The following is a 17209-nucleotide window of genomic DNA, read 5'->3' as shown; positions in this document are numbered from 1 at the left end:
GTCAGTGTGTGTAGAGCTGTACCCCAGTGAGAGTCAGTGTGTGTGGAACTGTACCCCAGTGAGTGTCAGTGTGTGTGAAACTATACCCGAGTGATAGTCAGTATGTGTGGAACTGTACCTCAGTGAGAATCAAAGTGTGTGAAACTGTACCCGAGTGCGAGCCAGTATGTACAGGACTGTACCCGAGTGAGAGTCAGTGTGTGTGGAACTAAGCCCCAGTGAGAGTCAATGTGTGTGAAACTACCCGAGTGAGAGTCACTGTGTGTGGAACTGTACCCCAGTGAGCGTCATTGTTTGTGGAACTGTCCCCAAGTGAGAGTCATTGTTTGTGGAACTGTACCCCAATGAGAGTCAGTGTTTGTGGAACTGTACTCCAGTGAGAGTCAGCATGTGTGGAACTGTACCCGAGTGAGAGTCAATGTGTGTGGAACAGTACCCGTATGAGAGTCAGCGTGTGTGGAACTGTACACCTGTGAGAGTCAGTGTGTGTGGAATTGTACCCAAGCATGAGTCAATGTGTGTGGAACTGTACCCCAGTGAAAATCAGTGTGTGTGGAACTGTACCCCAGTGAAAATCAGTGTGTGTGGAACTGCTCCCCAGTGAGAGTCAGTGTGTGTGGAACTGTACCCCTGTGAGAATCAGTGTGTGTGGAACTGTCCCCCAGTGAGAGTCAGTGTGTGTGGAACTGCTCCCCAGTGAGAGTCAGTGTGGCTGGAACTGTACCCGAGTGAGAGTCGGTGTGTGTGGAACTGCTCCTCAGTGAGAGTCAGTGTGTGTGGAACTGCTCCTCAGTGAGAGTCAGTGTGGCTGGAACTGTACCCGAGTGAGAGTCGGTGTGTGTGGAACTGCTCCCCAGTGAGAGTCAGTGTGTGGAACTGTACCCGAGTGAGAGTCAGTGTGTGTGGAACTGCTCCTCAGTGAGAGTCAGTGTGTGTGGAACTGCTCCTCAGTGAGAGTCAGTGTGGCTGGAAATGTACCCGAGTGAGAGTCAGTGTGTGTGGAACTGTACCCCAGTGAGAATCAGTGTGTGTGGAACTGTCCCCCAGTGAGAGTCAGTATGTGGAACTGTACCCGAGTGAGAGTCAGTGTGTGTGGAACTGTCCCCCAGTGAGAGTCAGTGTGTGTGGAGCTGTACCCCAGTGAGAGTCAGTGTGTGTGCAGCTGTACCCCAGTGAGAGTCAGTGTGTGTGTGGAACTTTACCCCAGTGAGAGTCAGTGTGTGTGCAGCTGTACCCCAGTGAGAGTCAGTGTGTGTGTGGAACTTTACCCCAGTGAGAGTCAGTGTGTGTGCGGAACTGTACCCCAGTGAGAGTCAGTGTGTGTGAATACTGTACCCCAGTGAGAGTCAGTGTGTGTGTGGAACTTTACCCAAGTGAGAGTCAATATGTGTGGAACTGTACCCCAGTGAGAGTCAATATGTGTGAAACTATAGCCGAGTGAGAGCCAGTGTGTGCAGGACTGTACCCGAGTGAGAGTCAATGTGTGTGGAACTAAACCCCAGTGAGAGTCAATGTGTGTGAATACTGTACCCGAGTGAGAGTCAGTGTGTGTGGAACTGTACCCGAGTGAGAGTCAGTGTGTGTGGAACTGTACCCCACTGAGAGTCAATGTGTGTGAATACTGTACCCGAGTGAGAGTCAGTGTGTGTGGAACTGTACCCGAGTGAGAGTCAGTGTGTGTGGAACTGTACCCCACTGAGAGTCAATGTGTGTGAATACTGTACCCGAGTGAGAGTCAGTGTGTGTGGAACTGTCCCCAGTGAGAGTCAGTGTGTGTGGAACTGTTCCCGAGTGAGAGTCAGTGTGTGTGGAACTGTACCCCAGTGAGAATCAGTGTGTGTGGAACTGAACACCAGTGAGAATCAGTGTGTGTGGAACTGTACCCCAGTGAGAATCAGTGTGTGTGGAACAGTACCCCAGTGAGAATCAGTGTGTGTGGAACTGTACCCCAGTGAGAAACAGTGTGTGTGGAACTGTAGCCCAGTGAGAATCAGTGTGTGTGGAACTGTGCCCCAGTGAGAATCAGTGTGTGTGGAACTGTCCCCCAGTGAAAGTCAGTGTGTGTGGAACTGTACCCAAGTGAGAGCCAACGTGTGTGGAGGATTCCACACACACTGACTCTCACAGGTGTACCCAAGTGAGAGCCAACGTGTGTGGAGGATGTGCAGGATATTCTGGAGGGTCTGAAAATAGATAAATCCCCTGGTCCGGATGGGATTTATCCAAGGATTCTCTGGGAGGCAAGAGAAGTGATTGCAGAGCCTCTGGCTCTGATCTTCAGGTCGTCGTTGGCCTCTGGTATAGTACCAGAAGATTGGAGGTTAGCGAATGTTGTCCCATTGTTTAAGAAGGGGAACAGAGACTTCCCCGGGAATTATAGACCGGTGAGTCTCACTTCTGTTGTCGGCAAGATGTTGGAAAAAATTATAAGGGATAGGATTTATAGTTATTTGGAGAGTAATGAATTGATAGGTGATAGTCAGCATGGTTTTGTGGCAGGTAGGTCGTGCCTTACTAACCTTATTGAGTTTTTTGAGAAAGTGACCAAGGAGGTGGATGGGGGCAAGGCAGTGGACGTGGTATATATGGATTTTAGTAAGGCGTTTGATAAGGTTCACCATGGTAGGCTTCTGCAGAAAATGCAGATGTATGGGATTGGGGGTGATCTAGGAAATTGGATCAGGAATTGGCTAGCGGATAGGAAACAGAGGGTGGTGGTTGATAGTAAATATTCATCATGGAGTGCGGTTACAAGTGGTGTACCTCAGGGATCTGTTTTGGGGCCACTGCTGTTTGTAATATTTATTAATGATCTGGATGAGGGTATAGTTGGGTGGATTAGCAAATTTGCTGATGACACCAAAGTCGGTGGTGTGGTAGACAGTGAGGAAGGGTGTCGTAGTTTGCAGGAAGACTTAGACAGGTTGCAAAGTTGGGCCGAGAGGTGGCGGATGGAGTTTAATGCGGAGAAGTGTGAGGTAATTCACTTTGGTAGGAATAACAGATGTGTTGAGTATAGGGCTAACGGGAGGACTTTGAATAGTGTGGAGGAGCAGAGGGATCTAGGTGTATGTGTGCATAGATCCCTGAAAGTTGGGAATCAAGTAGATAAGGTTGTTAAGAAGGCATATGGTGTCTTGGCGTTTATTGGTAGGGGGATTGAATTTAGGAGTCGTAGCGTTATGTTGCAACTGTACACAACTCTGGTGCGGCCGCACTTGGAGTACTGTGTGCAGTTCTGGTCCCCACATTACAGGAAGGATGTGGAGGCTTTGGAGAGGGTGCAGAGGAGGTTTACCAGGATGTTGCCTGGTATGGAGGGGAGATCCTATGAGGAGAGGCTGAGGGATTTGGGATTGTTTTCGCTGGAAAGGCGGCGGCTAAGAGGGGATCTTATTGAAACATATAAGATGATTAGAGGTTTAGATAGGGTGGATAGTGATAGCCTTTTTCCTCTGATGGAGAAATCCAGCACGAGGGGGCATGGCTTTAAATTGAGGGGGGGTAGTTATAGAACCGATGTCAGGGGTAGGTTCTTTACCCAGAGGGTGGTGAGGGATTGGAATGCCCTGCCAGCATCAGTAGTAAATGCGCCTAGTTTGGGGGCGTTTAAGAGATCCGTAGATAGGTTCATGGACGAAAAGAAATTGGTTTAGGTTGGAGGGTCACAGTTTTCTTTTAACTGGTCGGTGCAACATCGTGGGCCGAAGGGCCTGTTCTGCGCTGTAGTGTTCTATGTTCTATGTTGTTCTATGTTCTAACTGTTCCCAAGTGAGAGTCAGTATGTGTGGAACTGTACCTCAGTGAGAGTCAGTGTGTGTGGAACTAAACCCCAGTGAGAGTCAATATGTGTGAAACTGTACCCGAGTGAGAGTCAGTATGTGTGGAACTGTCCCCCAGTGAGAGTCAATGTGTGTGAAACTGTACCCCAGTGAGAGTCAGTATGTGTGGAACTGTACCCCAGTGAGAGTCAATGTGTGTGAAACTGTTGCCGAGTGAGAGCCAGTGTGTGCAGGACTGTACCCGAGTGAGAGTCAATGTTTGTGGAACTGTACCCCAGTGAGAGTCAGTGTGTGTGGAACTAAACCCCAGTGAGAGTCAATATGTGTGAAACTGTACCCGAGTGAGAGTCACTGTGTGTGGAACTGAATCCAAGTGAGAGTCAGCGTGTGTGGAACTGTCCCCCAGTGAGAGTCAGTGTGTGTAGAGCTGTACCCCAGTGAGAGTCAGTGTGTGTCGAGCTGTACCCCAGTGAGAGTCAGTGTGTGTGGAACTAAGCCCCAGTGAGAGTCAATGTGTGTGAAACTACCCGAGTGAGAGTCACTGTGTGTGGAACTGTACCCCAGTGAAAGTCAGTGTTTGTGGAACTGTCCCCAAGTGAGAGTCAGTGTGTGTAGAGCTGTACCCCAGTGAGAGTCAGTGTGTGTAGAGCTGTACCCCAGTGAGAGTCAGTGTGTGTGGAACTGTACCCCAGTGAGAGTCAGTGTGTGTGAAACTATACCCGAGTGAGAGTCAGTATGTGTGGAACTGTACCTCAGTGAGAATCAAAGTGTGTGAAACTGTACCCGAGTGCGAGCCAGTATGTACAGGACTGTACCCGAGTGAGAGTCAGTGTGTGTGGAACTAAGCCCCAGTGAGAGTCAATGTGTGTGAAACTACCCGAGTGAGAGTCACTGTGTGTGGAACTGTACCCCAGTGAGCGTCATTGTTTGTGGAACTGTACCCCAAGTGAGAGTCATTGTTTGTGGAACTGTACCCCAATGAGAGTCAGTGTTTGTGGAACTGTACTCCAGTGAGAGTCAGCATGTGTGGAACTGTACCCGAGTGATAGTCAATGTGTGTGGAACAGTACGCGTATGAGAGTCAGCGTGTGTGGAACTGTACACCTGTGAGAGTCAGTGTGTGTGGAATTGTACCCAAGCGTGAGTCAATGTGTGTGGAACTGTACCCCAGTGAGAGTCTGTGTGTGTGGAACTGCCTCCCAGTGAGAGTCAGTGTGTGTGGAACTCTACTCCAGTGAGAGTCAGTGTGTGTGGAACTCTACTCCAGTGAGAGTCTGTGTGTGTGGAACTGCCTCCCAGTGAGAGTCAGTGTGTGTGGAACTGTCCCCCAGTGAGAGTCAGTGTGTGTGGAACCGTCCCCCAGTGAGAGTCAGTGTGTGTGGAACTGTCCCCCAGTGAGAGTCAGTGTGTGTGGAACTGTACCCCAGTGAGAGTCAGTATGTGTGGAACTAAACCCCAGTGAGAGTCAATGTATGTAGAACTGTACCCCAGTGAGAGTTCGTGTTTGTGGAACTGTACCCCAGTGAGAGTCAGTGTGTGTAGAGCTGTACCCCAGTGAGAGTCAGTGTGTGTGAAACTATACCCGAGTGAGAGTCAGTATGTGTGGAACTGTACCTCAGTGAGAATCAAAGTGTGTGAAACTGTACCCGAGTGCGAGCCAGTATGTACAGGACTGTACCCGAGTGAGAGTCAGTGTGTGTGGAACCGTCCCCCAGTGAGAGTCAGTGTGTGTGGAACTGTCCCCCAGTGAGAGTCAGTGTGTGTGGAACTAAACCCCAGTGAGAGTCAATGTATGTAGAACTGTACCCCAGTGAGAGTTCGTGTTTGTGGAACTGTACCCCAGTGAGAGTCAGTGTGTGTGAAACTATATCCGAGTGAGAGTCAGTGTGTGTGGAACTGTACCTCAGTGAGAATCAAAGTGTGTGAAACTGTACCCGAGTGCGAGCCAGTGTGTACAGGACTGTACCCAAGTGAGAGTCAATGTGTGTGTAACTGTACCCGAGTGAGAGTCAGTGTGTGTGGAACTGTACCACTGTGAGAGTCAGTGTGTGTGGAACTGTACCCCTGTGAGAGTCAGTGTGTGTGGAACTGTACCCCAGTGAGAGTCAATGTGTGTGGAACTGTACCCCAGTGAGAGTCAGTGTTTGTGGAACTGTACTACAGTGTGAGTCAGCATGTGTGGAACTGTACCCGAGTGAGAGTCAACGTGTGTGGAACTGTGCCCATATGAGAGTCAGCGTGTGTGGAACTGTACCCCAGTGAGAGTCAGTGTGTGTGAAACTGTCCCCCAGTGAGAGTCAGTGTGTGTGGAACTGTAGCCAAATGGGAGTCAGTGTGTGTGAAACTGTCCCCTTCTGAGAGTCACTGTGTGTGAAACTGTACCCCAATGAGAGTCAGTGTTTGTGGAACTGTACTCCAGTGAGAGTCAGCATGTGTGGAACTGTACCCCAGTGAGAGTCAATGTGTGTGGAACTGTACCCGTATGAGAGTCAGCGTGTGTGGAACTGTACACCTGTGAGAGTCAGTGTGTGTGGAATTGTACCCAAGCGTGAGTCAATGTGTGTGGAACTGTACCCCAGTGAGAGTCAGTGTATGTGGAACTCTACTCCAGTGAGAGTCAGTGTGTGTGGAACTCTACTCCAGTGAGAGTCAGTGTGTGTGGAACTCTACTCCAGTGAGATATGATAAGGTCCCCCATGGTCGGCTTATGATGAAAGTGAGGAGGTGTGGGATAGAGGGAAAGTTGGCCGATTGGATAGGTAACTGGCTGTCTGACCGAAGACAGAGGGTGGTGGTCGATGGAAAATTTTCGGATTGGAGGCAGGTTGCTAGCGGTGTGCCGCAGGGATCAGTGCTTGGTCCTCTGCTCTTTGTGATTTTTATTAATGACTTAGAGGAGGGGGCTGAAGGGTGGATCAGTAAATTTGCTGGTGACACCAAGATTGGTGGAGTAGTGGATGAGGTGGAGGGCTGTTGTAGGCTGCAAAGAGACATAGATAGGATGCAAAGCTGGGCTGAAAAATGGCAAATGGAGTTTAACCCTGATAAATGTGAGGTGATTCATTTTGGTAGGACTAATTTAAATGTGGATTACAGGGTCAAAGGTAGGGTTCTGAAGACTGTGGAGGAACAGAGAGATCTTGGGGTCCATATCCACAGATCTCTAAAGGTTGCCATTCAAGTGGATAGAGCTGTGAAGAAGGCCTATAGTGTGTTAGCTTTTATTAACAGGGGGTTGGAGTTTAAGAGCCGTGGGGTTATGCTGCAACTGTACAGGACCTTGGTGAGACCACATTTGGAATATTGTGTGCAGTTCTGGTCACCTCCTATAAGAAGGATGTGGAAGCGCTGGAAAGAGTGCAGAGGAGATTTACCAGGATGCTGCCTGGTTTGGAGGGTCGGTCATATGAGGAAAGGTTGAGGGAGCTAGGGCTGTTCTCTCTGGAGCGGAGGAGGCTGAGGGGAGACTTAATAGAGGCGTATAAAATGATGAAGGGGATAGATAGAGTGAACGTTCAAAGACTATTTCCTCGGGTGGATGGAGCTATTACAAGGGGGCATAACTATAGGGTTCATGGTGGGAGGTATAGGAAGGATATCAGAGGTAGATTCTTTACGCAGAGAGTGGTTGGGGTGTGGAATGGACTGCCTGCAGTGATAGTGGAGTCAGACACTTTAGAAACATTTAAGCGGTTATTGGATAGGCACATGAAGCACACCAGGATGACAGGGAGTGGGATAGCTTGATCTTGGTTTCAGATAAAGCTCGACACAACATCGTGGGCCGAAGGGCCTGTTCTGTGCTGTACTGTTCTATGTTCTATGAGAGTCTGTATGTGTGGAACTGCCCCCCAGTGAGAGTCAGTGTGTGTGGAACTGCCCCCCAGTGAGAGTCAGTGTGTGTGGAACTGCCCCCCAGTGAGAGTCAGTGTGTGTGGAACTGCCCCCCAGTGAGAGTCAGTGTGTGTGGAACTGCCCCCCAGTGAGAGTCAGTGTGTGTGGAACTGTCCCCCAGTGAGAGTCAGTGTGTGTGGAACTGTCCCCCAGTGAGAGTCAGTGTGTGTGGAACTGTCCCCCAGTGAGAGTCAGTGTGTGTGGAACTGTCCCCCAGTGGGAGTCAGTGTGTGTGGAACTGTACCCGAGTGAGAGTCAGAGTGTGTGGACATGTACACGAGTGAAAGTCAGTGTGTATGGAACTGTCCCCCAGTGAGAGTCTGTGTGTTAAACTGTCTCCCAGTTAGAGCCAGTGTGTGTGGAACTGTTGCCCAGTGGGAGTCAGTGTGTGTGGAACATGTATCCCAGTGAGAGTCAGTGTGTGTGATACTGTCCCCTAGTGAGAGCCAGTGTGTGTGGAACTGTTGCCCAGTGGGAGTCAGTGTGTGTGGAACTGTACCTGAGTGCGAGTCAGTGTGTGTGGAACTGTACCCCAGTGAGAGCCAGTGTGTGTGGAACATGTATCCCAGTGAGAGTCAGTGTGTGTGATACTGTCCCCTAGTGAGAGTCAGTGTGTGTGGAACTGTAGCCCAGTGGGAGTCAGCGTCTTGAAGCATATCCTGATCACATTTGTTTCTGATTTTCTTTCATGCACCTGCCCATTTGAATCGACAATGTTGTTGCCTCAGCACTTAACCGCGGAAATGAATTGCACAGTCTCACAACTCTGCGATGGAGTTTCTCTGCTCTCCTAAATCTCACCTTGTGTATCAAGGAAAAGTATCTTTGGATGTGTTTCTGCTGCTGCCTCTAATCCACCTCTCCTAATGCAGCTACAGACCGAATATATTACAGAAACTAGCAGCTTGTGTGCAGCTTTCACTTTGCCGGTTAGTACAAATCGGAGGATTATCTGTTCTATACATTACCACTGTTCCCTGGATTTTCATTTTGATTTATTTTTAGACTTTACTCATACTTAATGGAGGAGAGATAATAATCAGCACTTCTTACCATACAGTTTCACCAGAGTCTTGACTTCTGGGCCTTTGATGATGGTGTTGTGGACCAAAGCATATTCATCATAGTTGGTTTCTACCACATACACATCATTGTTGCACTTCCAACCTGAACAAGGACATTTAGATATAATATTAATGTTGTAGCTGGGCCACGGAGAGAGATTTTGAATAGAGTGAGGGGTGGGGGAAAAAGAGACAGAGTTCTGAAGAAGTTCTGTTATTTAGCATGAGTACTCGCTGATTTATCTAAAGGAATACTCACCCATTTATTTAGTGAATGTGAGTATGAATTGATATATTTAATAGAAATACAAATCCATTTACTAGCTAAAGTTAAAATCTAATTTTCCAACAGGAATTCTCATCCATGTATTAAGCAAGAGTGGAAAGTTACTTATTTAAAAAGAGCACAAAACATTAATGACTGTACAAATCCATTAACTTAACAAGAACAATGATTTAATGAGTATACAGATCCATTTAGTGGCACAGTGGCCCACTGGTTAGCACTGCTGCCTCACAGCTCAAGGGACCTGGGTTTGATTCCTGGTTTGGATCACTGTCTGTGCAGAGTCTGCATCTTCTCTCTGTGTCTGCGTGGGTTTCCTCCAGGTGCTCTGGTTTCCTCCCTCAGTCCAAAGATATGCAGGCTGGGTGCATAGACAATGCCAAATGCGCAGGGTTCCAGGGATAGGGTGGGGAGATGGGTCTGGATAAGAGCTAGAGAACCAGTGCAGACTCGATGGGCTGAATGGCCTCCTTCTACACTGTGGGGATTTGAATTTCTACTCTACGGATTCTATGGATTCATCAAAGCCTTGTATTTAATGAAATTATTTAATGAGGGTAAGCCAGTTGATTAATATATATAATTCATAAATTTAACTAGAGTAATATGAGTAAGTGAAATTAGAGTAGAGTAAGTTTGAGAAGTTGAATGCTTCTTCCTGTCCTAATGTAACAGGCTTGAGGAGGTGAATGACCTCTTCCTGATCCCAGGTACTCAGCCGAAGGAGCTGAATTACCATCTCTTGTACCAAATCTGAGGGGGTGCTTTGATTTGCCTCTTCTGTACCTAAGGCCCAATTTGTTTCTGAATAAAGTTGTGAGTCAGAGTTTGAATTTGGACAGTTGGGCTGGAATTTTCTGGCCTCGCTTGCCCTGAAACCGGAAAATCCCACCCGAGGTCAGTGGACCTTTCCGTGGTCCGCCCCTCGCTCGCTACAATTCCCGTGGCAGGCAGAACTGGAAAATCAGTCAGGACCAAGCGTCTCAATTACCAAAGAAAGGCAGGTGTGACTAAAGTGAAACCTCAGAGAAGCAGATATTAAAGTGGGCACTAACGGTCACTGTGAAATACAAAGTATCCATCCTGTTCTGTCATCCTGTAGGGCAGGGTTATCTGCAAACACTTTCCACGCCTGAAAAATAGAAATACACTATTAACACACTGTGAAGATTTTGAGACTCTTATTAAACCCTAAAGCTAATGGTGTCTTTTATTCTGAAATCATATTGTATTCAGTCTTATCATTATTAAATCTGAGGAACAGAGTCTTATTGAAATCATAGAAATCATAGAAACCCTACAGTGCAGGAAGAGGCCATTCGGCCCATCGAGTCTGCACCGACCACAATCCCACCCAGGCCCTACCCCCATATCTTTACCCGCTAATCCCTCTAACCTACACATCTCAGGACACGAAGGGGCAATTTTAGCATGGCCAATCAACCTAACCCGCACATCTTTGGACTGTGGGAGGAAACCGGAGCACCCGGAGGAAACCCACGCAGACACGAGGAGAATGTGCAAACTCCACACAGACAGTGACCCAAGCCGGGAATCGAACCCAGGTCCCTGGAGCTGTGAAGCAGCAGTGCTAACCACTGTGCCACTGTGCCGCCCGGTGGTCTGTCTAGTCCTATGGAGGGAGCAGGTTAGGTAGATTGGCCTTGTTAAATTGCCTCTTGGTGTTCCAAATTGTATAGGTTAAGTGGATTAGGCGTTATGGGATTGGGCAGGGTGTGGGTATGTAGGCCCTGGGTAAAATGCTGAGTCAGTGCAGATTCGATGGGCCGAATGGCCTCCTTCTACACTGTGGTGATTCGAAATTCTATTCTATGAACAGCACTGTATCTGCACCACAGGGGCTGCAGCATTTCAAAAGGCAGCTTACCACCATTTTCTCAAGGCAATTAGGGATGCACAATTAATACTGGTCTAGCCAGCAACGCCCACATCCCGCAAATTAATTTTAAAAAGGGGTGAAATTAAACTGGGTTGAATATTAAAGAGTGTGGAGAGTGAGTGGGATAGGGAGATTAGACTGGGTGGGATATTAAAGGTTGTGGGGGGGCGAGTGGGAGAGGGAGATTAGTCTGGGTTGGATATTAAAAGTTGTGGGGAATGAGTGGGATCGGGAAATTAGACTGGGTGGAATATTAAAGGGTGTGGGGAGTGAGTGGGACAGGGAGATTAGACTGTGTGGGATATTAAACAATATGTTTTTTTTGTTTATTTATTAGTCACAAGTAGGCTTACATTAACACTGCAATGAAGTTACTATGAAAATCCCCTAGTCGCCACACACTCCAGCGGCTGTTCGGGTACACTGAGGGAGAATTTAGCATGGCCAATGCACCTAACCCGCACGTCTTTCAGACTGTGGGAGGAAACTGGAGCACACGGAGGAAGACACGGGGAGAATGTGCACACTCACACAGACAGTGACCCAAGCCGGAATTGAACACGGATCCTTGGCACTGTGAGGCAGCAGTGCTAACCACTGTGCCACCATGGGGATTGAGGGGAAGTGTCAGGTTACACTGGTTGGTTTATTAAAGGGTGCAGGGAGAGAGGGGAGAGTGGGATTAGACTGGGTAGGACATTAAAGAGGATGGAGAATAAGGAGACAGTGGGATTAGACTGGGTGAGATATTAACGGGTGCCGGGAGTGAAGGGAGAGGGAGATTGGACTGGGTGAAATAATAAAGGGTGTGGGGAGTGAGTAGGAAAGTGGGATTAGACTGACCACATCCTCTGTCCCACTGACTTACTAGTCCCCGTTTCCCCAGTGATCTGTCTCTGCATGTATAAAAGGAATGGCTATGAATCAAGCTATTCCTTTCTGACATTTACGACCATTTAGAAAGATGCGGATTAATCCGGGATAGTCAGCACGGATTTGTGAAGGGCAAGTCGTGCCTCACAAATTTGATAGAATTTTTTGAGGAGGTAACTAAGTGTGTTCATGAAGTTAGGGCAGTTGATGTCATATACATGGATTTTAGTAAGGCGTTTGATAAGGTCCCCCATGGTCGGCTTATGATGAAAGTAAGGAGGTGTGGGATAGAGGGAAAGTTGGTCGATTGGATAGGTAACTGGCTGTCTGATCGAAGACAGAGGGTGGTGGTGGATGGAAAATTTTCGGACTGGAGGCAGGTTGCTAGCGGAGTGCCACAGGGATCAGTGCTTGGTCCTCTGCTCTTTGTGAGTTTTATTAATGACTTAGAGGAGGGGGCTGAAGGGTGGATCAGTAAATTTGCTGATGACACCAAGATTGGTGGAGTAGTGGATGAGGTGGAGGGCTGTTGTAGGCTGCAAAGAGATATAGATAGGATGCAAAGCTGGGCTGAAAAATGGCAAATGGAGTTTAACCCTGATAAATGTGAGGTGATTCATTTTGGTAGGACTAATTTAAATGTGGATTACAGGGTCAAAGGTAGGGTTCTGAAGACTGTGAAGGAACAGAGAGATCTTGGGGTCCATATCCACAGATCTCTAAAGGTTGCCATTCAAGTGGATAGAGCTGTGAAGAAGGCGTCTAGTGTGTGAGCTTTTATTAACAGGGGGTTGGAGTTTAAGAGCCGTGGGGTTATGCTGCAACTGTACAGGACCTTGGTGAGACCACATTTGGAATATTGTGTGCAGTTCTGGTCACCTCACTATAAGAAGGATGTGGAAGCACTGGAAAGAGTGCAGAGGAGATTTACCAGGATGCTGCCTGGTTTGGAGGGTAGGTCTTATGAGGAAAGGTTGAGGGAGCTGGGGCTGTTCTCTCTGGAGCGGAGGAGGCTGAGGGGGACTTAATAGAGGTTTATAAAATGATGAAGGGGATAGATAGAGTGGGGTGTGGAATGGACTGCCTGCAGTAATAAGGGAGTCAGACACTTTAGGAACATTTAAGCGGTTATTGGATAGGCACATGGAGCACACCAGGATGATAGGGAGTGGGATAGCTTGATCTTGGTTTCAGATAAAGCTCGGCACAACATCGTGGGCCGAAGGGCCTGTTCTGTGCTGTACTGTTCTATGTTCTATGTTCTATCTATAGAAAATTCTTAATGTTGATTCTTCTTTGTATTAAATTCCATTTTCAGGAATTTATATTCACAGATTCATTTCTAAGCAGCTTCTGAATTTAAGTGGATACATTCATTGAAAGTGAACATTTGTGGACTGAAGAATTCTGGCAATTGCTTTGTTCTCTCTGAAGTTTTCACTGGAACCATATTTAGCTTTAACAACCTTACCTTACTTTAGTCAAAATCGTCTCGACTTTGTCATTCTCGGCAGGCTTCATAAGAATTGTGCTCATTGTAAACTTGTGCTTCCTTGTAGTGAACCATCGTGCATCAGAAGCCATCCCAACGATATACCACTTTCCTACAAACTGAACAGAAATGGAGCTTTTGACATTAGAGCAATTATTGACATTAGGTACAATCACTGACAGTTTATGTTTTGGGATAGTTGAATTTAAAAGCTCCATTGCCATCAAGTACTTTTGCCAGTTACACACAGGGGCCTGTGGGGGGGTGCCTGGGGGGGTGTCACTCCCAAAAGGTGAATCGAACAATATCACAGACACTCTTCAGAAACCAGTCGAAAAGTTAGCCCAGACTATATAGACTGACGCTTGAAATACCTCTTCATTTCAAGGTTTAGGTCCCATGTCACTGAATGAATTAAGATTCATAGATTCATAGACATTTACAGAACAGAAGAAGGCTAGTCAGCCCATCGGGTCCAGACTGATCAACAAAGATTGAACGAGACTCATCCCATTTTCCAGCACCTGGCCCATAGCCCGGGAGGTCATGGCAGATCACAGACAGAGAAATGGTGTTACATTCATATATCATAATCATTCCCTACTTATTACTGTCAGGGAATTTCTGCTAAGGTCAAATGACAGATAAAATAGACGGAAATGAGCCATTCAATCCAACTGCTTCATGCCAGTGTGTATGCTGCACAAAGAGAATAAGGGGAGGATTGGAGAGGGGCGCTCCATGGGTAAGGAGAAGGATTGGAGATGGGGGTGATCAGAGGGTAAGGGGGAGGATTGGAGAGGGAGCAATCAGAGGGTAAGGGGGAGGATTGGAGAGGGGTGATCCGAGGGTAAGGGGGAGGTTTGGAGAGGGGTGGTCAGAGGGTAAGGGGGAGGATTGGAGAGGGGGTGGTCAGAGGGTAAGGGGGAGGATTGGAGAGGGGTGATCCGAGGGTAAGGGGGAGGTTTGGAGATGGGGGTGATCAGACGGTAAGGGGGAGGAATGTAGAGGGGGCAATCAGAGGGTAAGGGGGAGGATTGGAGAGGGGTGATCCGAGGGTAAGGGGGAGGTTTGGAGATGGGGGTGATCAGACGGTAAGGGGGAGGAATGTAGAGGGGGCAATCAGAGGGTAAGGGGGAGGTTTGGAGAGGGGTGGTCAGAGGGTAAGGGGGAGGAATGTAGAGGGGGCAATCAGAGGGTAAGGGGGAGGTTTGGAGACGGGTGGTCAGAGGGTAAGGGGGAGGATTGGAGAGGGGGCAATCAGAGGGTAAGGGGGAGGTTTGGAAAGGGGGCAATCAGAGGGTAACAGGGAGGATTGGAGAGGGGTGATCAGAGGGTAAAGAGGAGGATTGGAGCGGGGGCAATCAGAGGGTAAAGGGGAGGATTGGAGAGGGAGCAATCAGAGGGTAAGGGGGTGGATTGGAGAGGGAGCAATCAGAGGGTAAGGGGGAGGATTGGAGAGGGGGCAATCAGAGGGTAAGGGGGAGGATTGGAGAGGGGGCAATCAGAGGGTAAGGGGGAGGATTGGAGAGGGGGCAATCAGAGGGTAAGGGGGTGGATTGGAGAGGGGGCAATCAGAGGGTAAGGGGGAGGATTGGAGAGGGGGCAATCAGAGGGTAAGGGGGAGGATTGGAGAGGGGGCAATCAGAGGGTAAGGGGGAGGATTGGAGAGGGAGCAATCAGAGGGTAAGGGGGTGGATTGGAGAGGGGGCAATCAGAGGGTAAGGGGGAGGATTGGAGAGGGAGCAATCAGAGGGTAAGGGGGAGGATTGGAGAGGGAGCAATCAGAGGGTAAGGGGGAGGATTGGAGAGGGGGCAATCAGAGGGTAAGGGGGTGGATTGGAGAGGGGGCAATCAGAGGGTAAGGGGGAGGATTGGAGAGGGGGCAATCAGAGGGTAAGGGGGAGGATTGGAGAGGGGGCAATCAGAGGGTAAGGGGGAGGATTGGAGAGGGGGCAATCAGAGGGTAAGGGGGAGGATTGGAGAGGGAGCAATCAGAGGGTAAGGGGGTGGATTGGAGAGGGGGCAATCAGAGGGTAAGGGGGAGGATTGGAGAGGGGGCAATCAGAGGGTAAGGGGGAGGATTGGAGAGGGGGCAATCAGAGGGTAAGGGGGAGGATTGGAGAGGGAGCGATCAGAGGGTAAGGGGGAGGATTGGACAGGGGTGGTCAGAGGGTGAGGGGGAGGATTAGAGAGGGGGCAATCAGGGTAAGGGGGAGGATTGAAGAGGAGTGGTAAGAGGATAAAAGGTGATTAGTGGTCCCAATTGGGGATGGGGATGATCAGAGGGGGCTTGGACGAACAGGTTAATGGCAAGATAAGATCAAGGCCAGGGTGAACTTTTCCTGCTGCCATGGAAATGAAAACGACAAGGATCACTGGTCAGTTAAACCCAGAAGCACTGGGCATGGGCAGCACATGCTTCACCCATCTGCATACCAAGTTCAATTAATGCCCCAGAACTGCCCTCGCCTTGGTAATGCCAGGCACCTAACACTGTACATAAACTGTCGAACTAACATCACCTCTGGGAGATTCAAATCTGGAATCGATATTCTAAGCTTCAATATATGCTCAAAATCAGGAGAAACCCACTTGAATTCACAGCCTCATACAACATAATCAACTTTATAATCTTTCACGTTACTACACAAATACAGATCACAGACAGCAAACTAAGCCAGGGGAGCTCAATGAAATCACACCCTAAAGACAAACCTCTCCTCCCCCTCATCCTATCCCCTCACCCACCCACTCACCCCTTCATTGCTCACCCCATTCTTGTCTTGTGCATCGTTGTCCTCATTTTCAGTTCTTTACTTGTGGCTCAAATGTCCCTCATGGTGAAAGGTTTCCGTAGCAATGTCAAACGCCATCCTCCCCCATGGCTACACTCTGAGTGAGGGCAGTGGAAAATTCATGGCTTGATTGGATGAGGGACAGGAGGAGTAACTAAAGAGACAAAGCTAATACCCATCTGAAAGATAACCTTGAGAGAGGAAGAGAATGACAAGTCAGAAATGCAGTCAATCCCAGAACCCTGAAAGTACCTGCTCGAGGTCAAAGTGACTCTGCACCTGGATTTCCCCGGTCACCAGGACAATACAGAGCAGTGCCAGAGAGGCACACAACACCATCTTGTTCATTGTTGCTGTTACTGCTGCGTCCCACACACTCTCACAGATGCCTCTGATTCATTCCCAGCTGGGAGCTTGAATTTATTAAGGAGAGAATCGCACAGCTCAACAGTAAACCACAACATACCAAATTAATTAAATTCCCTCACACGGCACAAGCTGGAAGTGGGTTTAAGCACAACACGCATAGATTCACACAACAAACAGGACCTAGTCTCACAGCCATCTCAGCACACACACATATTAAATCAACATCTCACGAACGTCTGGGCTCTGCGGAAATGACTTTTCCCTGGGTACTGAGCAGGAAAGTGCAAGTTAGACCAGTTGGATATTAATGAATATGGACAGTGAATACAAAATGTCAATTTCACTGGTTGTGATATTAAAAAATCATTAATGTTGCAACTGTACCCCAGTGAGAGTCAGTGTGTGTGGAACTGTACCCCAGTGAGAGTCAGTGTGTGTGGTTGTCCCCCAGTGAAAGTCAGTGTGTGTGGAACTGTACCCCAGGGAGAGTCAGTGTGTGTGGAACTGTACCCCAGTGAGAGTCAGTGTGTGTGGAACTGTCCCCCAGTGAGAGTCAGTGTGTGTGGAACTGTACCCCAGTGAGAGTCAGTGTGTGTGGTTGTCCCCCAGTGAAAGTCAGTGTGTGTGGAACTGTCCCCCAGTGAGAGTCAGTGTGTGTGGAACTGTACCCCAGTGAGAGTCAGTGTGTGTGGAACTGTACCCCAGTGAGAGTCAGTGTGTGTGGAACTGTACCCCAGTGAGAGTCAGTGTG

At 48.5% G+C, this 17209-nt stretch overlaps 1 protein-coding gene across 1 annotated transcript in view; it reads right to left on the bottom strand.

The window, feature by feature from the left end:
* LOC144502606 (lipocalin-like) overlaps positions 1-16695 on the bottom strand; it is a 74245-nt gene extending 57550 nt beyond the window's left edge. Inside the window, exons 1-4 of the mRNA XM_078226737.1 lie at positions 16342-16695; positions 13271-13410; positions 10082-10158; positions 8730-8843 (exon numbers count right to left, since the gene is read on the bottom strand). Coding sequence (XP_078082863.1) covers positions 8730-8843; positions 10082-10158; positions 13271-13410; positions 16342-16437 — 427 coding nt within the window. The 5' untranslated portion in view covers positions 16438-16695. The remainder of the gene's footprint in view (positions 1-8729; positions 8844-10081; positions 10159-13270; positions 13411-16341) is intronic.
* Between the last annotated feature and the right edge of the window lie 514 nt (positions 16696-17209).

The sequence above is a fragment of the Mustelus asterias genome, chromosome 13 (genome assembly GCF_964213995.1).
Source record: "Mustelus asterias chromosome 13, sMusAst1.hap1.1, whole genome shotgun sequence".
NCBI classification, from domain to species: Eukaryota; Metazoa; Chordata; class Chondrichthyes; order Carcharhiniformes; family Triakidae; genus Mustelus; species Mustelus asterias.
Note: the sequence above shows the minus strand (reverse complement) of the source record. Positions and strands in the feature narration are given on the sequence as shown.